This window comes from Xenopus laevis, chromosome 9_10S (assembly GCF_017654675.1).
Source record: "Xenopus laevis strain J_2021 chromosome 9_10S, Xenopus_laevis_v10.1, whole genome shotgun sequence".
Lineage (NCBI taxonomy): Eukaryota > Metazoa > Chordata > Amphibia > Anura > Pipidae > Xenopus > Xenopus laevis.
Genome location: NC_054388.1, coordinates 35,510,567 through 35,537,474, shown reverse-complemented (window position 1 = coordinate 35,537,474; position 26,908 = coordinate 35,510,567). Strand labels below are relative to the sequence as shown.

General features: G+C 42.6%; 1 protein-coding gene across 9 annotated transcripts; it reads left to right on the top strand.

Moving 5' to 3' along the window:
• The first annotated feature begins 388 nt into the window (after positions 1-388).
• Positions 389-26,908, top strand: ncoa6.S (nuclear receptor coactivator 6 S homeolog). Of its 9 annotated transcripts, none has more exons than XM_018242185.2 (16): positions 389-586; positions 2,274-2,337; positions 6,712-6,832; positions 6,932-7,183; positions 7,295-7,450; positions 7,755-7,874; positions 8,336-8,464; positions 11,563-12,369; positions 12,730-12,876; positions 13,364-14,414; positions 14,875-14,984; positions 18,294-21,008; positions 21,210-21,278; positions 21,625-21,652; positions 22,466-22,587; positions 25,262-26,908. In XM_018242185.2, exons 4-16 carry the CDS (start codon positions 6,967-6,969, stop codon positions 25,306-25,308), a joined length of 5,718 nt encoding a protein of 1,905 aa, XP_018097674.1. In that variant the 5' UTR covers positions 389-586; positions 2,274-2,337; positions 6,712-6,832; positions 6,932-6,966; the 3' UTR covers positions 25,309-26,908. The 9 variants fall into 9 exon arrangements, 8 of the variants coding, with proteins under 8 accessions (XP_018097674.1, XP_018097670.1, XP_018097672.1 ...); XM_018242181.2 differs by having other exon boundaries at positions 390-586; positions 13,361-14,414; XM_018242180.2 differs by having other exon boundaries at positions 391-586; positions 11,560-12,369.

Below are 26,908 nucleotides of genomic sequence, written 5' to 3'. Positions count from 1 at the left end.
CACAGACACTTTCCAAGATGGTGACCCCTGTGACAAGTTTGAAGTCCTGGATCATTGCTGCTATTGACAAGCTGAAACGTTAGGCATTTTTAGCCACATTCATTTTTAGGGTTTAGTTCTCCTTTAAAGGCTGTTTTACCTTATTAAAGGTCAAGATCATCCTCTCCCAACTGTTACAGCCCTTAAGCTGCAGTGTCTTGTTCGGAATCTTGTTTACTGAAACTCCTAAAGTTGTTGCCTAATAAATATGGCGGTGTCACTAAGCTATGGCCACTGGGGGCGGTGTAATAGTAACAAAAACAATCAACACGATCCGTGGGGTTTGCATTTGCGCATTCAAAGCCGCTGTGATGCCCTTTAGCCCCGCCCTTTGCTCATTCACGTGGTCACCATTCCAAGGCCTCGGTTGGCGCGGAACTGTGTTTGCCCATCCTTGAGGTAAGAGGTGGTCACGTGGTTTTGTCGCAACCAATCGGCATAGCCAGATGGGTTTCTCACAGCCAAGCTGAAGCGTCTCCGCCTCCTCCCGGGGCCTGAAACGTTTGAGAGTGGTGGGAGAAGAGGAGGTACAGGGAACCGGCAAGGGGTAAGTACGCGGTTACCGGGGCGGGGAAAGCCTACAGGGCCTGGAGGAAATGCAAGAATGATGTAAATGGAGTTAGTGCGAAAAACTGTCTCTTTAATGAGTTGGAGCGTGTGGCGGTACCGCGTGGGGAATGAGCTGCTCTGCTACTAATGGCTTTCCTGAGAGAAGGGGCGACCCAGTATGAAGGAATGGCTTGTCCTCAACTGGTGACCTAGTGTGTGAGGGAATGGGCAGCATCTGAGGGGAAGGGGCTGTACTGAGGGGGAGCCACTAATTGAATGTGCTGTCCTAAGGGGCCCCCACTAGTGGAGGGAATAGTCTGCCCTGAAGGGTCTCCTCAAACTGAAGGCTGGGGTTGCTGTGTGTGTGGAAGCACAGAATGAATGGACTGCTGGAAGACTCCCCACTATTGTCACACGGGAGACACCCCTGTTTAATGGGCTGTACCCCAAATTTGATGGGAGTGGCTGTAGCCCCCCCCCCCCCATAGTACTGGTCAACGAGGAATACTAGTGAAGAAAGTTCAGAATAAGGTTATTCCCCTCCTTCCTGTGTTTAATGGAAGGCACCCCCTGTGGGATGGGCACAGCCAGTCTGATGGAAGACTTTGGTATATGTGGGACAAGCCCTGGTGTAACCCACACCAACAAGGAAAGGGTAACACGTTGGCTAAGTAGCGATCATTGTCACCTTACAGTGCTGAGCCCTCCGTTTGATTCTGACCCGGGTGTACTCTGAAGTTAGCAGGAAACCATAGAGTTAAAATTACACGGAAAAAGTATTAACATTCATTTGCCTGTCTGCTTAAAGCTTCAGTTAAATTGAGTTGTCATGTAGCTGTGCTTTAGAATCGGCTATACGATATGCAGTCTTCTGTGATGTTTAACTGGATGCTTTAGATGCTTGATAAGCCATGATATATGTAGGTCCAGAATTTTATTTTCATTTTAAGGGGTTGGCCTTTTTTAACTACAAATACCGGCATACTCTTAACAGCTGAATGCTAGCTGTTGTACATTAGCCACAGGTCGCATGCCTTATAGGTTGCATTCAGTAAACTGTAAACACCAATTTGTAAGAATTTGAAGACAAAGCTCAAGTATGAACTACATATAAAAGTGCTAAAGCAATCAAAAGTTTCTACAAAGTAGGATGCTTTATATTATTGAAAAACCTGCTACTATGTACATTACATCTGGGCAATGCCAAGGCTGAGGGTGGCTGGGTAGTAAAGATGGAGTGTATACTTCAGTGATCCCCAACCAGTAGCCCGTGAGCAACATGTTCCTCCTCAACCCCTTGGATATTGCTCTCAGTGGCCTCAGAGCAGGTGCTTATTTTTGAATTCCAGGCTTGGAGGCAAGTTTTAGTTGAAGAAAAACCAGGTGTACTGCCAAACAGAAGCTCCTGTAGACTGAGAGTCCACATAGGGGCTACCAATAGCCAATCACAGCCCTTATTTGACACCCCCAGGAACATTTTTCATGCTTGTTTTGCTCTCCAACTCTTTTTACATATGAATGTTGCTCATGGGTGACAAAGGTTGGGGACCCCTGGTATACATCCTCACAATTTGACTGTTTATAAAAGGTTAGCAACATGGAATGATGATGTGAGTCGGGTAAAGGCTGTACAGGTCATGGGAACAAAATGACTCCGGTCTCTCATCTGTGCCTTTATTTTGTAGGGTGTGCTCATGGGATGAATAGACACAGAGGTATGGGGGAATTGCTGAATGCAGCAGGGCTGAGGTAAGGAAAGTGCCATTACCAAAATGACTAAGCTGAATAAATTATTGCAGTTTACAAAAAGTGTCATTTTTTTGTGGTGGTGGTATATTTAACAGCTTTGTACATGGAGCACTAATGAAACTCATTGGTATGGAAGGCATTACTTATTGCTGCTCCCCCCCCCAATAAAGAGATAATGAGTTCCTACCTGTGCTGTCTGTTCTAGACAAATAGGAATTTGAAAAGTCATCTTATAATAGCAATAGCACATGGAGCGCAAACATGTCACCTACACAGCCCCTTAACTTATATTGAAACTCCATTTCCGCTCTTCTTGAGAAAAAGGGACAGGGCGACCATCCATTCTGCAGCAGTTGATTCCTCCTCCCTGGTTATCTCTCCTGGCCGCTCTGCTCTGCCAGCAAGATGGGGCAGCACTTCTAAGCGATGCACGTGTCGTATGCTCCAGCCCACGTTGCCATTGCCTGCCATTTGCTCCCCACTTCCCAGCAAACTGCCCGATCTGCCTTCTACTTCCCACTCTGCTTACACTGCTCTGGCGGGGCAGCGCAGTGAGGGGGGTGAGGGAAGAAAATTTGCCCATTAGTGTAACTGCGCTGTATTGAACTTGAGCGCTATGTTGTGCCCCGTGCTGTTTCAGTTTGCATCCACATTTAGCCGACGTGCTGTTTCTGCTTGCACCGGCACAGAACGGGTTTTGTGGGATGGTGTTTGTCAAGATGTTTTGTCAGAAAGTGCAGAGAAAAAAAAGTTCCCTCTGTGGCACAACATAGCTCTCGAGTTCAATACAGCGCAGTTAAACTAATGCGCTTTCAACTTTCATTTTCTTCCCGCACCCCCAGCCCCAGCACTGCGCTGCCCCACTGGAGCAGTGTAGGCAGTGTGGGAAGAAGAAGGCAAATCGGGCAGTTTGCAACAAGGACTCAGCAGCCTCTGCGGGCAGAAGAGAAAATGTCAGGGCGGCAGGTGCAGGTCATGACTGCGGTTCTCTCGTGGAGCCGGGCTTGTCTAGCAGCAAGGCAAGAAGGTGCAAGGTGAGTTTTGCTTTCCTCCAAAGTCTTTTGCTGGACTTGTCCGACTTCAATGCAAAGTTAAGCAGGAGGCAAATAGGAGCGGAAAAAAAATAATCCAGTGGTGTGTGAATTGTTTGAGGGGGGGCTGCACAATATCCCTAAAATGGACCAGTTACAGTCCTGGGTGCAGCTCACTTCGATCTTCTCGTAAAAATCGGATTCGGTGTCCAAGCTGCTGTGCAGCACAGGAGGAGGGAGATGGGGCAGTGCGGGAAGAATAAAACATTTCAGGGAGAGACGTAGGAGCAATGCTGGGAAGTGGGGAGCAAATGGCAGGCAATGGTGACGTGGGCTGGAAGATACGACACGTGCATCGCTTATAAGTGCTGCCCCATCTTGCTGGCAGAGCGGCCAGGAGAGATAGCCAGGGAGGAGGAATCAACTGCTGCAGAATGGATGGTTGCCCTGTCGCTTTTTCTCAAGAAGAGCGGAAGTGGAGTTTCAGTAAGTTATTTTTTAATAAAGGCTTTGAAATTTAAAAGTTTAATTTGTGTTTGTGTTTATTTTTCAATGTATACTAACTCATTTATTAAAAAAATGTTTTTGATGTTACTGGTCCTTTAAAAAATGCTCCATAACTTGTTCGTGTTTTGTAAGTAAATAGTGATGTTTCTAGATCCAAAGAACAGAATTGGCAGGTATAGAAGAACTCTGAAGAAGTGCCCAGTGTGGGGCACGATACGCGTTAGTTTTTTGGCACTCCCACTACTATGATACCACAATGTATGTTTAAATAAAGCCAGATATTGATATTATCCTACCGTCTCCCGTGGATACGTTTTCCAGCGCTGCCAGCGGTAATTTGGTTGTTTGTATGTGAATGCTCGGCTGAGTGTTGCCGGGATCCCGCGATAGCTGCGGAGGACGTGGGAGAGTGGAAGGAGTGGGGAGAGCTCCGCCATCGACTTCTCTTTTTGTTAGCAGGTATAGAAGAGCCCACAAATTCACCTTCCTTCTTTACAGGGACCAATTATTGCCTATAGGGCAGTAGGCACCTCTTTTCCTTGTTTAGCTAAAACTATATGTCTTCAAGGAGTTAATAATCCAGGCCTAGGTTTAGTAAACCTCATTTCTCTGTGCTAAATGGGAACATGAAATAAGGTCTGTAATATGGGTCATCATCACCCCAATGACATGGTGTTATTTGACTTTGGTGGCCTGCCCAGGCTTCTGTGGGCCCATATTATGATCTGATTGTTGCCTCCAAACAATTGGATCAGCTCAGTTTGGCCCAGGACTTGGGCAATTGGGCAAAGATCCACTCATTTGGTGACCTCTCCAAATGAGCAGATCTTTAGGTGTATGATCAGCTTTACCGTCCATTTTCTGAAGCTGCATGTCCCTCCTTTGTGCTCAATCGTTTGCACTGCTCCCCCCCAAGTTCCCCAACCCAGCATGTCAGAGTAAATGGAGCGTCACTCACCTACGGTTTATGGCACAGGATGTGTTTTGACCGCCACTGTCATCTTTTAGAAGGTCAAAATATTTATCAAGGGTCGAATAGTAAATTCCAAATTAGAATTTTCGAATGTCAAAATTCACACAATCAAATGTAATGTGAGATTTATGACACCTCAACCATGGAATCAGTCCTAATTTGAATAAATTGCTAAAACCTGCCAAGTTAATTTACAAGTCAATGGCAGAGGTAGGTTGAGCTTTTTAGAAATGTTTATAGCCTTCATGACATTCAAGTTTTTTTTTTTCGGGAGAAAAACTATTCGTATGAATCGAATACAAAATGAATTTATGGGTCGGAACTATTCGATCAAATATTAGACATTCAATTTTTTTCTTAACCTCCCAGTCCAAATATTGAATATATTAGAATATAAAAAAATTTACAAGGATTCGAATTTCGACCACAGATTAATGGGCCTCCTTGTGTTAATAAATGGAAGGCACCCTGGCTGACTCACATGAAGCAGTGCTAGTCCCCCTGCAACTGTACAGTGTGCACCAACAAGGGCACTTGTGATGAGCACTTGTGAGGACAAAATCTCCTGTGTGTCATTTGTTGAAATATCTCTCAGCCTGTGAATGGTCAGTGCTAGCTAATTGGGGGGGTCTTGCATGCAGCCTTCCAGGTAATTAATATGACTCCCAGCCTGCACAAGATCACTTTACAATAAGTTGGCCTACTGAGTATTTGAAACTTTGGCTATTTGGCTTAATCTATTGAAAAAAAAGGTAGTGTTTTAAGTGAAACAGGTACTAGTCCCATCTTTGGTGGAAATTTGTCCTATCGATTTGACTTAGCTGCTTGAGAAAGTTTCATTAGCATTTATGGATGTCGTGCCGTAATATGGCAACGCCCACTCACACCAATACAAGTATGCAAACAAAGAAGGCTTCTGAAAATGTAGGCTCATTATAAATCTAAAAGATCCAGGATGACGATATTTGGTGTTTTGTTTGTGAGAATAAGAATATTAAAGTCTGTAAAGTAGTAGTAAAGGACTATAGGTAGAGCTATAGGCACAAGGCTGTTTAGTCAATAATTATATTTAGTTATCTTCAAAGAATTGTTCTGTATAAAAAAAAAAGTACCGTATGTTTAGCACAGCCCTATTCATTGATTGGACTTATGTTGAACAAGGGGGTATACAAGTTTTATCAGGAATAGGTAACCTGTAAATACCAAGTACCACAGCCTGGATTGAATTATCAGGTGCCGCTATGCCCCTGTCACAGGCTCATCACGACTCATATAGAGTACGGTGCACTGGGGATTGGTGAGAAGGAAATTCAAAAAATAAATGAAGTCTCCTGCACATCCCCAGTGCTTTGACCCCAATTTAGATGTGGCTGGGCAGCACTCTGCCGAGGCTCTTGTGGCCTTCCCATGAATCTGGGCCTGCAACTACCAGCATCCCATCAACATCCAAAACTTATCAACACCCACTCTTATGCACAGAAGGGATGTTTTGTGCACCCAAACTATAGCTTGAGGCTTAAAAGTACAGTTCTGTGTAAAAATAAAAACTGGGTTTTCTCTCTCGCTCTCTCTCTCTCTCTCTACATAAGACCTACCAAATAGGCAATCACAGCCCTCATTTGCCATCCCAGGAAAGTTTTCATGCTTGTGTTGCCTATGTGGCCTATCCCTATTGGCCAAGTAGTGTAATGCTTATTAGCAAATGTTCAGTCACTTCCGGCAATACCCATGTGATTTTCAGCTCAGCAGGCAGCAAAACGCTAGCAATTCTCCATCCATACACTTTCTCGGTAATCACCAAAGAAAAGGGTAAGCGTTTTCTTCATGTCTAAGTCTCTGTGTCATGTATCATTTTCTCAACAGGCTAACAATTTGGAGATCCTGGTAGTAGAACCATTTTGAAGATGGATGCCTACCTCTGCCATTCATCTGACAAAATCAGAAGGTGTAGAAACGTAGGAAAAGGGAGCTTTGAACATTATTGGTAACCAAATTGCAAATCCTTAACTCAAAGCTTTATTTGGTACCTTTTTTAAAATAAACATAAGCCGTGACAATGCTATATTTTCTGATTCCTCCACAGAGTGTCATTGACGCAGAGTTGGAAGACGCCCAGTCATGGCCTCCCACTACCTTCCTGATCCAGGAGAGAGTCCTCTAGTCTCCCCTGCACAACTGCAAGATGGAGACAATGACTCCGGAATAGAAGATGAGCTCAGATTAGAACAGGCAGACTCTACAATTTTCTTGGCTTTCAAAGGAGATATTGGAGATGCTGACTTCCAGAAAAAACTAAACCACATTTTGAATAATGTGCCGAACCTTGTTAGCATGGGTATAGCAATCAGTTTATATGGGGGGGGGCATACATAATCTGCAAGGGTTTGCTTTGCTAGTCTTTATCATGCAAACCAACTCATTGAGATTGCTTGTCATCCCTCTGCAGAGTCCGATCAGTTGAGACTTCAGAAGGTGGAGCCGTGGAACAGTGTTAGGGTAACATTTAACATACCTCGGGAAGCTGCTGAGCGTTTGCGCCTCCTTGCTCAGGGTAACAACCAGCAACTACGAGACTTAGGAATTCTGTCTGTCCAAATTGAAGGTATATCCTTAATTGCTGCTTCCCATAATTTTATATTTAGTCATTTGTATTTTTCCTTTGATTGTGTGCAGAGAATTTTCCTTCTCTGTATATTTGTATTCATACATATGAGTGTACGCTGCTATAGTACCATAATGCAAAACCTTTGCATCAAATTCATAATTTTGTTCAAGACCTGTGAATGTGGATTTCCTTCAGTATATGGGCATCTGTTGTTATGTGGACTGTAAAACTGCACCCAGGCTTAGTGCTTCTTATACACACAAAAGCCAGGATTCTTATACATGTATCTTATTTTCCATAGGGGAAGGTGCAATAAACCTAGCTTTGCCCCACAATCAGGGACAGGTGCGAATGAATGGTCCAGTGGCAGCAAACACTGCTATGAGAATTGATGGCAATTTTGCAATGCAGGGCGGAACGGGTAAGTGAGAGGCCTTCCAATTTTTTTGAGTTCAGGCCCCTTTCCTTGGCTCAACACTTAGTCGTTTTTTTGGTTAGATTTATATATGTTTATATATGCTGGGATCAGCTTTATACTTAAACGTGCGCTAGTTGGAACTGATTTATCCATGCATTCAGACCGAGCTACCCAAGCCCTTGACAGGGTTCTTAAGCAGCAGGAGGACTGAAGTTGAAAATTCTGGTTCTAGAACCAGGTGGTCTGTAGCTGTTGTTTGTCCACTGTTTATGGTAGAACTGCTCGCCATTGTTCAGCATCAGCAAGGGGTTGGCACACTGCATGTATTGTTGCCTTGTAGTGTTCTGGACCTGGGTTTGATTACAACTTGGGCACTGCTTCAAGGCGTTTGCATGTTCTCAATGTGTTTGTGTGCCATAAGGGGTTAACTTGTGATTCATTTAAATCTTCTCCTCTTTGCCTAGGCATCATCAGGATGAGCAGCCCTGCGGTCGCCATGATGTCTCAAGGTGCTCATGTCTCTTCTGCTGTGATGACTCCTGGTGGATGCACTGAACTTCAACCAAGAACATCCAGGCCCCCCTCACAACAAGGTAAACATAGTGCAGGGATAGAAACCCTCGTGAAGATGCATACCTTAGTAGGTTAAAACTTATTTAATGTAGGCCAAAAAGCCTTGGAACAAGAGAAAGTTTAAATTTTCCATATCTGGTAGAGTTTGCTCCATCCATTGCAAAAATAATCTGCATCTCCCAGTTGGCAGCCACTGGATCTTCTCCACTGGGGAAGGTACACACCTGCTATAGGGTGGTGAAATCAACTGTATTCCAGTGATCTTGAGATTAATTCAGACAGGGATAATTGCACTGCATCTTTTATGATGACTTAGTTCTGTGATGGAGCACACTACACAGTTGTGGCATATACAGGTGTAACAAGCAGCTATATCCGCACTGCCAAGACTGTAGATACTTAACCAGTGTAAGATTATACATAAAGGAGAAGATTTGCGATTACTTACGAAGTCTCAATAGTATTTGATTGGTGAATGTAACCAAGTGGACCATATCCTCTCAAATTTAGCCGGGCAACCCGGAGCAATTTATGTTAAGGTGGCCATACATATACGCTCATTTGGCGATGTCGCCAAACGAGCGGATCTCTCTCTATGCCCACCTCGAGGTGGGCAATATTGGGCTGATCCGATCGTGGGCCCTAGGACCCAACGTTCAGATCCTAACAAACGGGAACGGGTGGTCGGATCGCGGGACTGCATCAATGAACAGATGCGGCCGCAATCTGACGGGATTTTTAGTCCTATCCGATAGATATCTGGCCGACTTTCGGCCAGATCTCGATCGGGGAAGCCCGTCGGGTGGCCCCCATACACGGGCCAATAAGCTGCCGACTCGGTTTGTCGGCAGCTTTTATCGGCCCGTGTATGGCCACCTTTAGTCCGACATAGGGAAGAGATTTATTATCTAGGTTAACACAGAGTACAACTGAAAGCACTGTAGTTTCCATCTAATTCCTGATAACTATCGTAGAGCAGGAGAGTCCAGCAGAAATAAGTCCTCAACCAAACCTAATAAACATACTTCAGCAGTAAAGAGAGTTTTTCTTCAAATGTCCGATTACTTATTTCTAGTAAGCTTGTAGTGGTGGCCGTTCCCAAGCCAATTGGAGGAAGGAGGCGTAGGGGTAATAAAATATAAATATGAAGGAGGAGCATGAATTGAATCATTCTATTATGGACAGATATTGGGTTCCTGAACAAAGAGTCTGTTACCTCCTCCCATTGCTCATTGCTAAAGAACAGTTCAGTGTAAAATTAAAATTTGGTAAATTGATAGACTGCGTAAAATAAAAATGTTTCTAATATAGTTAGCAAAAAATAAATGTATCTGTAAAGGCTCGAGTAAATTGATATCTAGCATAATAGCCAGTAGAAAAAAATCTGTGAGGTTCTTATGGTGAGACTTTTTCTGGGGTGGTAGGTATGGGGAGCTTCTGGAAAAGGGTGGCCAGAAATCTTGCAGCCCAGGCTCTGTATGTGTTGTCATTATTACTTGGCAGACATTCTAATCTTCTAATTTACTGTTGGCACAGTCTCTGAGGGATAATAGACAAACACTCAGATCGGCCTCATGACCCAACTATGAACATGGTCAATTTGGCTAGCTAGGAAGTAATGCTATAGATGTGCATGGGCAAGACCTTCTATAGCTATTGGAGGTGTAAGTAAACTCTATGAAAAGCAAGGGGATTTGTTGGCCCATAGGAAGGGAATGAGAATATATGAAATATATATATGAAATATATCATTGGGGACCCATAGTGGAGTGTAGTTAATATAAACATTTAGGGAAATAAATCATCTTAAACACAGACACTTTCCCTCCACAGTGTTAGAGAAAGTCTGGACAAGACAGCAGTTGTATTCCAAAATTGGCCTGTAATGGGAACAGTATTATCCTCAATAGATTTACTTAGGTCAGCTGTAATTAATATTTCAAGGTACTTACAAGGTACTTACAAATTTAGTGACTCATTTGAGCCCTTGTGTAGCTGTGTGCTGAAAAGGGAGTACTACTGATTAATCCTTTTTTATAGTCAGTCCAGAGTATGCACTGAATTTCTGTAGAACTTTTAGCACGGCAGGCAGTGAATTTGGTAATTGTCCTAAAATAATAGGAGGTAGTCTGTATATAGTGTCAACGCAGTGGGTTACTGGTAAACGAGTTGAATCCTGTTAATACAATTTGGACCAAAATGTTGAAGCATTTCCCATAAGAGTTGAAGTTTAGAAACAAAATCTTAAAGCCAATATTATCATGGTGGGTAAATAGCCTGAGAATGGTTTATGTGGAGTTTGCAGGAATGGACCCAGACTGTTTTGGGTGGTTTAAAGATGGAGGGACTAGTGGCATAATTATAACTAGGCCAAGAGGTAGGCATCTTTTGGTTTGCAAGATATTGTAAAGTAACATCCCCCATAACCTCTAAATTTTAGAACATTTGGGACAATGATGCGAGTTGCAATTCTCCTGCTAACTTCTGAAGTTCTCCGCAAGTGATCCTTGGCTCTTGGACAACTTTTCTGAATATTCTTTTGACTGCTCTGTCAAAAATCTTGTAAGGAGAACCTGGTTGTGGCCGGTTTAGGGTGAAATGATGTTCTTTACACTTCCGGATTATGGCCCCAATGGTGCTCACTGGAACATTTAGAAGCTTAGAATTACTGTACGTCTGTAACCAATGCCATCAGTATGTTTTTGGTACAATAAGGTTGCAGAGGTCTTGAGAGAGCTTTTACCCATCACGAGACGCTTCTTGTGCGACACCTTGGTAATGAGAAACATTTTTAGGCCTAAACAGCTGATATTATTTTGCACAGGATTGCTTTCAGACAGATTTCAGCAGGTTTCCCTGCTTCCCATGCCTTTTTGCACCTCCTTTTCTTCATGTGTTCAATATTATACCCTGTTCCATTCCACTTTACTACACATAACTTAATTTATGCACTTATTTGTTTAGAGTTCTTTGTATGTGTGGATTACCCGAGTTGTTGCAGACATCTGGTGTAAATTTCATGTCAATAGCCCCATTAGAAATATATTTACTGAGAAAAACTTTTGATGTTTTTAATACTTATTTTCCCTGCTGTATTGTTCTATCTTTCCCCCAGCAGATACAATTGATCCTCACGTGTCCGGCTTGAATGTTCAGCAGTCAAATCACCCATCTGGTTCCCTGGGTCCCCAGGTCCATCCCATGCAGAATGTGGTTGGCAGCAGACCCATGAATCTGGCCAACTTCCAACAGTTCCAACAGCACACGCGGCTTCCCCAACATGCACAGATCTCCCGAGGGATGCGGCAGTCCTTTTCTGGCCCATCGCAAGTTCCAGTACCCCCTGGCTGGAACCAGCTTGCCTCAGGGGCTCTGCAGCCTCCTCCTGCCCAAGCAGGCATTGGGACAGTAAACCATGGATGGAAGAAATCTCCAATGAACACAGGTCCAGTTCAGCAACAGCAGTTCCCTCAAAGACCTTCATTAGCCACGGTGCAAACGCCATCCCATCCCCCACCTCCATATCCATTTGGAAGTCAGCAAGCCACCCAGACACACACCAGTTTCCCTTCAATGGCCAACCAAAACCAGTTCAGTGGCACACCAATAAAGTCTATGCAAGGGGGGCCATCTAGGGTCCCCACACCTCTGCAGCAGCCTCATCTTACTAGTAAGTCTCCTGCTTCATCTCCATCTTCATCCTTTCAGCAGAGCCCTCCGGCCTCTTCACCTACTGTGAACCAAGTGCAGCAACAGGCTGTGGGACCACGCTCAGGGCAGGCCACACCTCTGCCGCAAGGTTTCCAGCAGCAGCCAATCAGCTCACCCAGCCGTGGGGGAATAATAACACAGGGAATTGCTACAGGGGGCTTCATGATGCAGCATGCACCACAACAAAATCAGGGGCCACAAGCTATTCATACAGGTAAGTGCTTCTTAAATACTGTGGGAGGAATGTAATGAAAGTCACAGCATTTGTGATCTATCATGACCAGAACTCCAGTGAGGGATGGAGGCGATGTATTCTGGCAACTGAATATTCTCCATGAACTAGAATCTGTAGTAGTGAAAATACCATAGTTCAGGCGCACCACCTGTTGGTCAGAATAGCATTGCATCTAAAAATGTATATCTCATAATTATTTATTTTTATAGTTTATTTTTAGCCCATGACTCAATTCGTCACTATGCTCTCCAGGCATCAGTGTTGTAAATGTAGGAGTAGCACATTTTAACTACAATATCTTTAATATTTTTTACCTTCTTTCATTTTTTTTTATTATAGGGGTTACCAAACGCCTCCTCGCAGGTTTTCAAGCAGGCCAAGGAAATGCTAATTTTCTGCAAGGTCAAACTCCACCTAGCACAGCAGGATCACCTTCTAACGGAGCAGTACTGCAGCAACAAGGCAGTGCAAGTGGACAAACAACAGGTACACAATATTACCTGGAGGTTATGGTCACAAGCCTTGAGGCTTACCAGACCAGAATCATTTTCCAAGTAGCTGTCTGTGGATAACAGGGCTTATTTAGTTCTGCCACTGATGGATTATGACTAAGGCCCAGAAATAAAATGTGCCCAATGCGCTTAACTTTTATTTCCCATGAGGCTAATGTATGTGACCAAAAGAACAATAGCCCTGTGGCAATTGAGATAGTGGCTGTTTTTATGATTGGTCTGAATGGCACTTGTCCATATTCCCTGAACACATATAATAGCCCATAGCACAGGGAGTACTAAAATCAAAAGCATTGTGTAGTTGCACCCTCTAGTGGCAAGAAATATAATGGCAGACACATAGCTGGGTTTTTAGTAAAACTATAAACTTGTTTTCCTTCTAGAAAAAAAAATGTGTTGTATGTGTTTGTAGATGTATAAATACATAAATAGTTGTTCTGCATTTTATCCATGTTCAGCAGGGGGCTCAGTGAATGGATCCACACACAGTCAGATGCAGGTGTCACATGGTGGTCCAAATGTAATGCAAAACAACCTGATGGGAATTCACAGCAACCTGAATAACCAGCAGGCTGGCAGCAGCGGAGTGAACCAGGTAAACATGGCTGGTCTGCATGGACAAAACCAGCAAGCCAATCAGTCACATCTTCTCAGCATGCAACAGCAAATCATCTCTTCCCAAGGCCAGATAGTAAACCTTCAGGGGCAGGCCCCGCTAAACACACAGGCTCAGCAGCTGGTACTTTCTCGGAATCAGCTCATGCCCCAGGGACAGATGATGGTCACATCTCCGGGCCAAAATATTGGGCAAACAACTCAGCGCATGACTCCACCCAAACAGATGCTACAGTCCCACAACCAGATAATGACGCCCCAGGGTCAGAGCATGATGGAGCAGATTATACAGGGAAATAACCAAGCATTCAGTGCACAGAGCCAAGCAGTGGTTATGGGTGGGCCCAATCAGATTATTAGGGGAGCAAATGCTGGGCTACAGAATGCCATGGTGCAGTTTCCTGGACAGGTTTCTCAACAGGGGTCTGTAAATAACATTTCCCAAGGGGTGAATATGCAAGGACAGGGACTTCGAGCCCCAGTTCCAGGGCAGCACTTGCAGCAAACACATGGAGACAGTGCAACACAGCCTGGCAGTGATCTAAACTCCCTGCTTCCAGATCTTTCTATGCCAACAACTGCTAACATGGCATCACAGCACATGCAAAGCATGGCAGGGGGTTCAGGACAGCATTTTCCGGGCCATGGACTACCTTTCAGCTCTCCATTTGGCCAAGGGGGCAATGGAAATCAGATGGGGTGTGGCCAGAACACATCATTTCCTATTAATAAGGATGTAACCCTGACCAGTCCTTTACTGGTGAATTTGCTGCAGAGTGATATCTCCGCTGGGCACTTTGGGGTTAACAGTAAGCAGAACAACAGCAGTCCTGCCAAACCCAAGAAGAAGAAGCCACCAAGGAAGAAGAAGAACCAGCCGACTGAGGAACAAATTAGGTGGGTGAGATGCATTAAAAATGTATTCAGTAGGGATGCACTAAATTCAGGATTTGGACAAATCCTATTACTTTTTCCAAACAGAAGCCTAATCCTTAAAGTCATGTAAAGCACCGTACAAAACATTGACAATTCTTCAGGCAAATTTTTTGTGCAGGATTTGGTATTCGATCTCGAGTCCAGTGACTCTTTATCTTTCTTCAGTACAATAATACCCTATTCATGAGGACAAATTCTCTTTATTTTCTCTTTATATAGATTGCTGCTTTTTGGCTGCACAAGATTTGCCATGTTATTTTCCTTACCATGTACTCCCATTTTCAGTAGAGACTATGTTGTTGCTGTGGCAAAACCTGATTCCTCCTAGTATAGAATTTGTGCAATTCACTTATTATAGGAGCCCTACTGGATCAAGCTTTGTAACGTTTTCATATGTCTTTTTTTTTTTTTCCCCCCTCAGTGCCGCTGAAACCCGCATGGAAGACCCTGACCCTTTGGGGATAGGAGGGGAACAAGGAAGCACTGTGGAGACCACACAGAAACTCTCTGAATTTCCTAACAGGCCAGCGGGTGAGAACCTTTTTGTCATAACTCCCCAAGTGTTCATTATCATTCCATTTAATAACAACACATTTTTAGACGCATTTTAGATTCAAATGGCTACTTATAATAGGCAGGTTGTTTGCCACATGCCAAAGCCTCTAAATTAATATCAGAGGATTTTAAGATTATACAGTAATTAGGGATGACATTTCGTTTTGCAAAGATCACTATTTTCAGAGCCACAGCAGCCCAATTATTCAGATGTGACTCTTGCAGCTCTTTTGAACTTTAATAGGGATTGTGTGAACACATTTAGAAATCCCTAGTGGCACACTTTCTATGTCTGCTGTAGTTGCCGATACCTTGTTCAGATCCATTCTTAATTTATAGAATGGCTGCCAGGTTTCAACAAACTCCGGATTTGGTTTGGTATTTGGTGGCATTCTAGCAGTTCCTGTATTATTTGGATTTGGCTGAACTGAATCCAATCCCCATAAATCATGTGCCTTGAAAGCTCTGGACAACTGCAATTTTTTCTTTGCGAGAACTAATGAAATGTATTTTCTGAAAATACAAATTAGGGTTTGGCTACAGTTTGTTATCCAGCTGAACTGTTTGTAAAAGATTCAGTATTTCCAAAAATGATAAATGTAATGCATTTAAACAAACAATTTCTATAGTGAGGCTTGAAGGGGTTGTTCACCTTCAAACAACTAGTTGTTTTCAAATAGATCACCAGAAATAACATCTTTTTCCAATGACTTTCTATTTTCTACCGTTTTTCTAATAATGAAGTGTAAAGTGTTATTTTTCACCTTCTGAAGCAGCTCTGGGAAGGGGGGGGGTTCGCAGACCCTGTAAACTGTTCTAAATGGATATATTTAGGTAACAGTTTTTTATCTTTGCTGACAAAGCCTGCTGCGAGCGGGTGAAACGCGCGTCAGGCGCTTTTTAGACTGGTTAGGCAGGGGGTGCAAACTTATACGGCTTGCTACAGGCCTTGATCCACGGCGATACCGGGAGGGACGCTCTGTGGGTGAAGGGGAGGGAGATCAACGGAGCCTTGCTGGGGTAGAATTTGGGAGTATTCACTTGTACCTGCACATCTCCCTGATAGAATTGGGGGGGGTGTTTGAGGGTTAAATTTTGACGGCTGCGAAGTGTGCTGCAGAGAGAGTCCATTTGTATGGGTCTTGTCACCCTTATTGGTGTTCATACGATTTTTTTTTTTTTTTTGGTACAGCGTTCACTTTGTTCCCCTTCCAAGGAACTGGGAGGGTTAAACTGAGGGTGAAGGGGTGGATGGTGAATCAAGGAAGGGAACCTATGAGGATCGGGTTTTTACCCATTGCTTTCCAGAAAATTGGTTACTAACCCCCATCTATGCCCCGTGGTTATCCCAAGACCTTATGATTGGTCTAATCTCCACCTCACGGCTTGTATATATTGTGCAACTTAATTACAGTCCGTTTATCCCCCTGTTTTTAACAATCATTTTAATTTTTTCTGGACTCATGGTTTTTATTTTAATATCAATAAAAGTTAAGTTTCAATTGGTTCTTTGAGTCATCGGATCCAACGATGGGGAGGTGCACCTTTTAGGGTTTGCTTTCCTTTTCTCCTTCTATTACTTATAGAAAGGGATGATGTATGGGGGCACTCCAGCGGCATGTCTGACCAATATTGATCCATAAATAATCCAGATATCTCTTGAGCAGGTTAAAAAAATACCACCTGGAAGCCAACTGGTTGGATCAGCCTTATTTGGGCCAGTATGTGGGTGGCAAAATCAGGCAAAGATCCACCAAACAAGCATATTAGTGTATGACCAGCTTTGGTGGAAATAAACAAACTTAACCTAGCAGTGTACAGAGAGGGCATCTTCTTATCCAGTCAGTGACTTAATATTCTTAAGGATTAGTGGGCATAAAAAGGAATTCAATTTACATTCTAAATCAAATGCTATTTGTGGCAGATTTTTTGTACTGTGACAAACTGAACTGAAATTATTGAGCTGAGCCACAGGACTCGACTGTTTTGGGGGAATATTGATTTAAAGACAGAGCATAACAATACGGGTATGGGATCTGTTATCCGGAAACCCATTATCCAAAAAGCACTTATAGCCTTCTCCCATTTTATCCAAATAATAATTTTTTAAAAATTGGCTTTTTCTCCTTTAAAATGGTTCTTGATCCAAACTGAGATATAATTAATCCTTATTGGAAGCAAAATCAGCCTATGTAACTTTTAAATTATTTTCTAATAAGTATGAAGATCCAAATTATGTATAAATCCGTTATCCGGAAGACCACAGGTCCTGAGCCTTCTGGATAACTGGTCCCATACCTGTATAAGTAAATAAGGCTCCCTTTTCTGCTTCTGGCTGCTGTACCCATAATTCCTTATAAACACAACAGTTTTTTTTAACTTTTGGAGTTTGAGAGTTTGGTTTTTATGAAAGAAATCTTGGAAATAATAAACTGTAGCCTTATCCATCAATTTTTTTTTTTATTTGTGGCAGTGAGTGAAAAAAACTATTTTGTGTGCACCGTAAAAACTTTGTGGGTAGAGAAGTAGGTTTGCTAGAATAAGCAGAGCAAGGGGAAATGTTTCCTATAGTATGTGAGTGATACTCAGAGGTCCCTGTATAACTCAGCGTACAGTCTTGTGCTTTCATATGGTCACAGAACCCCCCAATGACTTCTAATATCCTTATCAATTACAGTAGGGGGTACATTATCCCTTATAATACATGACTGATACTCAGAGTTCCCTGTATAACTCTGCCTGCAGCCTTGTGCCTTTATATGGTCATAGAACTCCTCGGTGACTTCTAATATCCTTATAATTTACAGTAGGGGGTACATTATCCCGTATAATACATGAGTGATACTCCGAGCTCCCTGTATAAGGCAGCTTCCAGCTGTGTGCCTTTTATATGGTCACAGAACTCATTCTTATAATTTACATATGAAGGTACATTGTTCCCTGTGTAAAATGTTCTGAAATTGGTTCTGGAACTATAGCAGGGTGACTGTTGCACCAGTGTTTCTATATATCTGTAACGTTATTAGTCAAGGGGGTGTATCCTGAAGGCCAGTTAGGGTTAGATTTGGAGTGCTTATTTGTGGCCTGGGTACAATAGCCGGGTGACTGTGTGGTGACCACTGTTTCTATAAATTTGTAACCTAGTTATGTACTAAGGACTCAGCCTGAAGGTGTGAATGATTTGGATTGAGTGCTTATCTGCTGCCCTGGATAGTCCTACAGTTATAGAAGAGTGACTAATGTTTATAATGTATAAAATATATATATCTGTTTTTATTTTTGTAGCATTCCCACCTCAGCCAGTAGAGCAAAGATCCTTACAGCAGATCCCTTCTCAGTTAATGCAACAGTTGGGGCAACAGCCACAAGGTCTGGGAGGGCAGGCGCAACAACCAACTCCTCCTCAGCAAATGATGATGATGCTGATGATGCAACAACATGACCAAAAGTCTGTGAGGCTTCCAGGGCAACAAGGAGACTTTAACCGCCGACCATCTTTAAATTCTGAAGCTCAGAGGATGCCCATGCAGCCTGGTGGCAATATGCCAGTTATGGTGAATGTGCATGGTTCTGGCTCAATTCCACCTTCTCCAGACAAGCAGAGGATGCCTATGGCGCCTAATGTTTCTTTGGGAAATAATGGAAGGAAGATGGGATTCTCAGACAGTGGAAATCAGTCAGGGTCACCACTTGGTGAGGTGCCTGCAACATCTTCTTTAGCAGATATTCCAGATCAGGCAGCAGTTACTGGACAGCAGAACAACATGGCACCTCAAATGCTTCTTTCCCAGAATCAGCTGATGATGCCTGGGAACAAATCCGGAAATCTTTCTTCTATGACTTTATCTCAAGGGGCCAATCCCCAGCAGCAACAGCAGCATGTCAACTCTATGCCTGGACCTCATGGACACCACTTTCCGAGTGTGCAAACTCCGTCACAAACATCAAGACCAAAGACTCCAAACAGAGCAAGCCCGAGACCTTACTACCCTCAAACTCCAAATAATCGTCCTCCAAGTACAGAGCCTTCTGAGATTAGCCTGTCTCCAGAAAGACTAAATGCCTCCATTGCAGGCCTCTTCCCTCCTCAGATAAATATTCCATTGCCTCCCAGGCCTACACTAAACAGAGGTTTTGATCAACAAGGGTTGAATCCAACAACCTTGAAGGCCATTGGACAAGCTCCTCCTGGACTGACTGTAAACAACCCAACTGGTTTTGTCCCATCACACAAGATGGACATTGTGGCAGGGAAACAGACAGGCAGTAGTGGAAATAAACGAGCAAGCCCTAGCAACAGCAGGCGATCAAGCCCTGCTTCTAGTCGTAAAACGACCCCTAGCCCAGGCAGGCAGAACTTAAAGGCCAACAAGTTTGTGCTTGGGCCACAACAAAACCCTGGAATCCCCCAAAGAAACGCAATGCAGGCTCAAACTTCCATGCAGTCCCTAGTCCCTGGACCTCCAGTTGGTTCATATCCACCGGTTTCTCTTCCAGCCATAAGCAATATAACTGAAGAGAATAAAGATAGCTCGGCAGTGATGCAGGAGACAGACAACCAGGCAATGCAAGTTGCCTTTAAAGAGCAAACCGAGGCAGAACTTAAAGCTATGGCCCAGCAAGAACTGAAGACATCTTCTGAAGAGATGGCCAGAAAAGAACTCCAGCTCATGGATGCCTGTAAACCTCCCTCTGCAGAAGAGATCAAGACTATGGTATCACCAGCAATGAGAGATGCACCAACATCGTTGAATCAATTGTTGGATCATTCAGCTGCTCCCAATCTTACCATCAAGTCTTCTGTAGTACCTGTAACTGAATCGCCTCCTTTACAGCTGCTTTCAGATGATCCCAAAATTGCTGACATTTCTCCTGTACCAGAAGATACAAGTAGTAGTAATGAAGTTGTAGCCACACCTAATTTGCTTTTACACACGGGACCACATGCAGCTCAACCTAGAACAGATACCATAGAACCCAGTACAAATGTGTCTCTGAACCTTCCATCTTCTGCAGTGAAACAACCAGCTGGTCAGACCTCTGTTTCCAGTTCAGTGTCTCAGAGCCAGATAACTGTTTTTGTCACTTCAAACCCCATCACAACTTCTTCTACCACAACTGACCCTATGACTTCCCACCTGCAGCAGCAATCATTGTTGCCAACTGTGGTGAATGTGCAGAACATGGGCAACAAAGTTATTGTGTCCGAAGGACAGCAGCAGGCTTCTCAGTCGACTGTGTGCCCTCAGTTTATCACCCCAGTTTTCTTCAATTCTCCTTCAATCATACAAGTCATGAAGGCATCACAGCAAGGGAACTTGCCAGTTTCCACAGTGGCATCCAATTCAAACATGGCTCCTCAGTCTGTGGCAGTTGTGGGGGCTTTACATATTCCACAGAATATTCAGTTATCTGCTGGACCACCTTCTTCAACTTCACCTTCTAGTACTGTTTCCAGTATGCATACAACTCGAGCAGTCCTAGTTACTCCTCCTCAGACCACTGCACATCCTGCACAGTCTCCATCTGTTGTTCTTTCATCAACACCTTTTAGACAGAGTTCTCAATTGGGTGTAGCATCTGAAGAATGCCCTTCTATACCATCACAGCCCATGGCTTCTTGTTATAGCATAAAGAACTCTTTAGCATCATCTAAGGGTCAGCCCAAGGTGGATCAGACTGAGCAAATCCTATTCACAAAGGTGAATAAGAATGTGTTAGGTGGCACAGGAGAAGACAGTTTGGAAACAAACAAAGAACTTGAAGAGGGAGACAAAACTCCCCCATTGGCTAACTTGGCTGATTCTGATCCAGAGGTCACTACTGCAATCTCCTCTTCTGACTCTTTGTGTCCCACAAATACCAGTCCTGTAGAAGGGCTGCCTGCTCCATCTGCTGCTTTATCAACCCATGGGGAGTTGAGGAATGTAGGCAACACTGTGCCAGAGAGAAATGACAGCACCTTGGATAATATTTCAGCAGAAAACACACATGAAATAGGTATGTAGTATCAAACTGATGTTGTCACATTTCTATCAAAGGCTGTTTTTATTGTCCATTTTGTAGAGATGTCCAACCCACTGTTAACCCTAGTTTGGGCAGCAAAAAAAGCATTGTTATATTAGTTCTCGGTTATTTTTTTTGTACCACAGGCCCAGTACATGTTCTGATTCTTTTCAACATTTTTTGCATGTTCAAAAGTCTCCTCCAATAGTGTGAGACAAGAGGAACAACCTGCAAGCAACAAGGAGATAGCTCCAGAAAAATCTGGTGATTTTTTTTTTTAAGTATTTGCTATTAATGTCCTTATGTCTGTTCAGTATAATATACCTTTCTCTCTAACTCCTATGGTACAATATATTTACACTGACAATATACTCCTGTATTCATCCAAAGCACACCTTAGTTTTTATCTATTGATTTGTTTTTGTCATCTGTCTGTATAGGCTGTTTAAAACAGCCCATGTCAGACTCATATTTCTTTTCTCTCAGCCATTGTGTTTTTTTTTTTTTTCTTTTTTGGTCACTTCCATATAGCAGTAGTCACTCCCATATTTTCTAGGCCTTTAGATCGACAAACTTCAAGGATTAATAGATTTTTCTCTCTGTCTTGCAGAGGTCCATCCCCAGGATATCCCAGAAAGGTAAGCCACATTTCATTTTACCATCAGTTTACAAGGATATTGCTGTTGTTGCTGTACTACCCTAAAAATCGTACATTGCACATTCTATTCCAAATGAAAACATGAAGAAAAATATATCAAATGTGTGTTATTCATTTACTGGTGTGTTCGGGGTCTTGTTAAAACGCCCATTTCAAGGGAATTTTATCTTCTGCATAAGGCAACATGCCCTTTTCAAGTATTTTGATGTATTGAAACTGATCCATGATCCCTGGTATGTGATATGTGATAAATAGGCCCAACACCATAGTATGAGACACATCCCCCATATGATGATGCTTGTGCCACCATGTTTCACTGTTTTCACACTGTACTATGGCATGTGCAGCATTCACAACATTTGCTGCTTTCCTTTTTCCCCTTACATAATGACCTCACTAATTGAACTCCACATTGCTGCTATTTGGAACAAGCTATTATTCTTTGGAACAAGCCTCAATTAATCATTGTTACACAGAATCAGCAGCATGCATGCGATGACTGTTGAATCTGTTGGTTGTTTGATATTTTAAAATTATTCAATAAAATTATACTTTATATCTTAATAGCATGCATGTGGGATTTTTTTTTTTTTTTTTGGAAGTAATGAGGCTATACCTCTATTTGGTCACTAGAGGACCCCAGCATGCAACCATTTGTTTACATATGTCTATTCCCAAGTAATTCAGTGATAGAATGTATGTCTGGATTGTGCCCTGTGTTGGCCTGCTCTCTTTCTTCTAGTTCTGCTCGTTCCCTCAAATTTCTGTTGCTTTTTTGAACCACGAACCATAGTGAAATAACAGAGCGAACAAAACCTTTGAGCCGGAGAAACTCCAAGATGGAGGAGCCCCAAGAGGTGTCGGAGACTGGACAACGCAAGCGTTCAGCCCGTCCAGGCACCGCCTCTGCGAAAGGTGAGTGCAGTACTTTTACACTGTACACAAGTGCCACATGCAGGTAGGTTCCAGAGTAAACACATGTCTGGTATAATGACTAAGAGAACAGAGATCTTCAGTCTGTTTCTCTTATGTTGTTGTTGGACTACAGCTCCCATCGTCCCCTGGAGCAGAAGGCAAAGTTAGCAGTAAGATTGAGGTAGCCGCAGTGTAATGATTATCATTTTAAATGCCAGCCATCATTACACTTTGCTTTGCCATATGTGTTTCCATTGGGTATCAATAGAAAAAATCTAAATTTTTAGAGGGGTAAAAAAACTTGTGATTTATTATGCTCATAAGCTGCTAATAATTTGAAAATACTCCAGCTAAAGCCTGGAAAAATCATGTAGAAGTCAATTTCAGATGGTCTCTTTAACAATTGGAACATTTTTTTACCTTTATAATTGTCTATAGTTTTGGGCAGTTTGTGCTTGTTTTCGTGCAATTATCTGAGTTTGCTGATTGACAATTTGAAATTCGAATTACCTCACGATTTTGTTGTGGCTTTTTCTCCCACAGATTTTATCAGGAATACTTATTGGTAAATTAAGGGCATTTGGGTTTGGGAGTTTGGTTGATTTTACTTCTTTAAATAAAGTGAGAAAAAGTCGAGTTTTAGTAAATATGCCCTGTAAAGTTGTAAATGCAGACCCCCCTGCCTCAATAGTACATCTATGAACTGAGGATATATTATCAGCAAGACTGCTAGCTGCATTACAGCTGTGTAACCAGCCTGAAGCCCCTGGGGTTTTGTAGGTTGGAGCCAGCAAAACACATCTTTAGTGGGCGGGTGGTTGGCTTGGCCAAACTCTGCCCCATGGCCATCGTACCCACAACATTAGCCTGGTGCTAATTCCTCTGCTTGCCTTCGGCTTATTTATATACTTGCGAATGCTTGCCTTGCACCCTCTGGCGACATCAGAGATGAGCTGGTCGGTTCGATAAAACATGGCGGCCTGCCAGGTCTGGGCCGGGTTGAGAGATGGGCAGTTAGTGTTGGGTGAAGTTTGGCTTTTTATCCACTTGCACAACACAAGTCTGTATCACTTTTTAAAGCCACAAAATTGATCAAAACAGCTTTGTTGTTTTTTTGGGCAACTAATCTCTCCAAACTGCCTCCCCGCTGGCTAGAATCTAAATCGCAGGCGGGGAGGCACTTGGAGTGCTTCGTTTTCCGAAGTCACCTCACGAGGATACTTCGGGCTACTTTGGAAAATGAAGTGCTTTGAGTATCATCCCGACGGAGATTTAGATTCTAGCCGGCGAGGAGGCAGTTCGGGGAGATTAGTCGTCCGAAAAAGCAATTTGTCTCCCCCAGTAGCTTTGTGTGCCTCTGCCCTAAGGGTAAGGACACACTGGACGATTTGTCGCCAAAGTTTTTAAAAAGCAAATCGTGGTCGACATATCGCTCGTTTTGTCTCTGAACAAAACCAAATGAAAGACGCCAGCTCCTGTGCCCACAGCGCGTTTGTGAATCGCCTGTAGCTCCAAAACGCACTGAGACCGTTTTCCGAGCGATTTATCAGAAATAGCATGTACTTAGAAAAGCACTGAAATCTCCTAGACACGCACACACATACAGATAAGTAGCAGCAATTGTATTCAAATTACAATGCGAACGCAATGACGCAAGAACGCAAGCACGTAAGGACGCCAGGTTACAGCGGGAAGCACAAACCGTTTCCGGTTTGGGTGGAGCACGTACCGCACAGAGTAATGGGATACAAATCGCTCTGTGCCAATAGTCGCTGTGAATCGTCTGTTCAAAAAAGACGATCGTCTTGTCGCCGCGATTTACTTTTTTAAAACGTTGGCGACAAATTGTCCAGTGTGTCCTTACCCTAAAAGTCCCTACTAATCTCATAGGCAACTAATCTCTTTGTGTGCCATCATCTTTACTGCACTGATGCTTGAATATGCCTGCGGATGAATTTACAAAGGTGAAGAGATAATAGAGGTCTTGACACCAGCCACAGAGATTTCCATTAAGACTAATGCCACATAGGTGCTGAGATGAGTCTGCTGAAATATAAAAATCAGCCTTTATGCTGACATAAGTCTCTTCTGCCTGCACCCAGAGCTGTTGTTTCTACTTGAGTGCAGGCACACACAGCTGATTTCGGCAAAAAATAGCAAGACTTTGCATTCTCGCTCCAAAATCAGCCGCGTGTGCCTGCACTCAAGTAGAAACAACAGCTCTGGGTGCAGGCAGAAGAGACTAATGTCAGCATAAAGGCTGGTTTTTGTGTTTCAGCAGACTCATCTCAGCCCCTGTGTGGCACTAGCATTAATAACATTACATCAGGTGGATGGGATGTTTTCTGCTGCAGAACAGCATTGTTGGTACCATTGCCCTATAATGGTATTATAATGAAAAAGGGTTAATTATGTGTATCCTTTTTCATTCACATTAAAGGGCCTTTTGTCCCAAGTTTCCCAATAAGCTAAATGAGACTTTTAGAGGTTGGGTCAACAGATAAAATGTTTCTTTAGCATATAATAATGTTTATTTCCAATGCTCAATTCGAATGAGTAAAATGCATAGTTTGATTTTACTGGTCTAGTTGTTATTTGTCAGTAATGGGGGCACTACTCTCTCTGGTTGTGAAAATATTATAAAACACTTATTCCTGTATTTTTTGTGTTGCAGACTCTGGAGCCAGTCCCGCCCAGGCCAAACGAAGGAAATCCAAGTAGAATTTTTTGTTTTCAACTCTGCACCAAATCCAGAATTCAGTTTGGGATCCACCCGTGTCCCCAGCACTTCAGGAATTGGGTGACTTCGTTAGTGCTTCGCCAAAATCCTAATTTCATGTAACTTTCAACTCTGGGCCAATGAAGGCAACACGTTTTTAATCACAGATGAAGCACACACCCCACCCCTTAATTTCAGTATGCAAATTAGAGCTTGGATTATGTTCAGTATGTGGCTGAATGTTTTGTGTAGGGTTTGCTATTCGTCCAAACCCACATATGATGGACTCAGATATTTTTTTTTAAACTTTTGAGAGATATGTAAATGACTTGCTAACTCTATTTTTTTTACCCGTGGAAGATGGTTGTACAGTTTTAACTGCTTATTTTTTTTCTGCTTTGAAGGAGAAATATTTTTTTTTTTTAATATTTCATTTTTAATTGTCATTAAACCACTCGTAGAATATTGGGAGTTAAGAAGAAGAAAACTATACCTTATAATGAAGCTTTATCTTTCATTTATTAATGTTGTCATTTGAGCTCTTAATAGGCAGGCAAAGATGTCTGTACACTGGCAGATAAAGGCTACCCTCCTCTTCAGTCCAACGCAGCAGCTTATTAACCCTCAGGATGGCTTGCTGTTAGAAAATCAGCTACAAAGGTTTTAAAAATCCCGTTAGATGAACACATTGGGTGTTGGTCCTTTTCCAAAGTGTATCTGTAGGTCTGTTGTATTATCTAATTGTTGGAGATCAGATCGTCCAGATTTGGTCTAATGGTTGGATATCTAAACTGGGATGGGGATGCTGGGAGTTGATCAAGACTCGTTAAAGCTGGCCGTAAACAGGTTATTTTGGATATTGTCACCAAATCGCTCTTTGTCCACTGGCAGCCTTTTAGGATGTTGCTCTACAAATCCTAGCATCTTCACTTTTGAGATCCACTTGGAGATGTTGATCTATAACTCCCAGCATCTCATCAACAGCAGGAGCGTGTAAGGGGTTGATTGCAAATGTAGTTAACAGCATCTTTAAGAATGAAACTTTCCCATCCCTAAATTAGCAGTAGATAACTGTGTAAAGAAACTATTAAAGGGGAAGCTTAAAGATAAATATGTAGTGCTTGGCAACGGTTTCCTTTTAAAAAGAATAAATGGAAGATAAAGGCTCTATTTTTGGGTGTATTTTGCACTTTTGCAGAGCCTACAACATATTAAAAGCTCTTGAGAATGCTTTATTTTTAATGTGAATTTTTTATGAATGGAATTGACTGCCTGTCATTTGTTTTTAAAAGCCGACATACAGACGAGTGTTGCAAGGGTATGAACTACTAAGCTATGAAAGTAGTGGATTGATTCATTTGACCTGCTACACAAGAAAACAAAGTGGTTCCATTGTCTTTTTTTTTTTTTTTGTGAAAAATTTACAAGATGTAAAAACTCCACTTATTTTGTTTATTGAAGTACTGTATTTATATAGATTATTGAATATGGCAGCCAATTAGGTGACGTAAATGTTGTAAATAATAACAATTATACGGTTAATTTGTTGTAGAATTGGACCAGTGGACACATTTGTAATAAATATATGGACATTTTAAATAA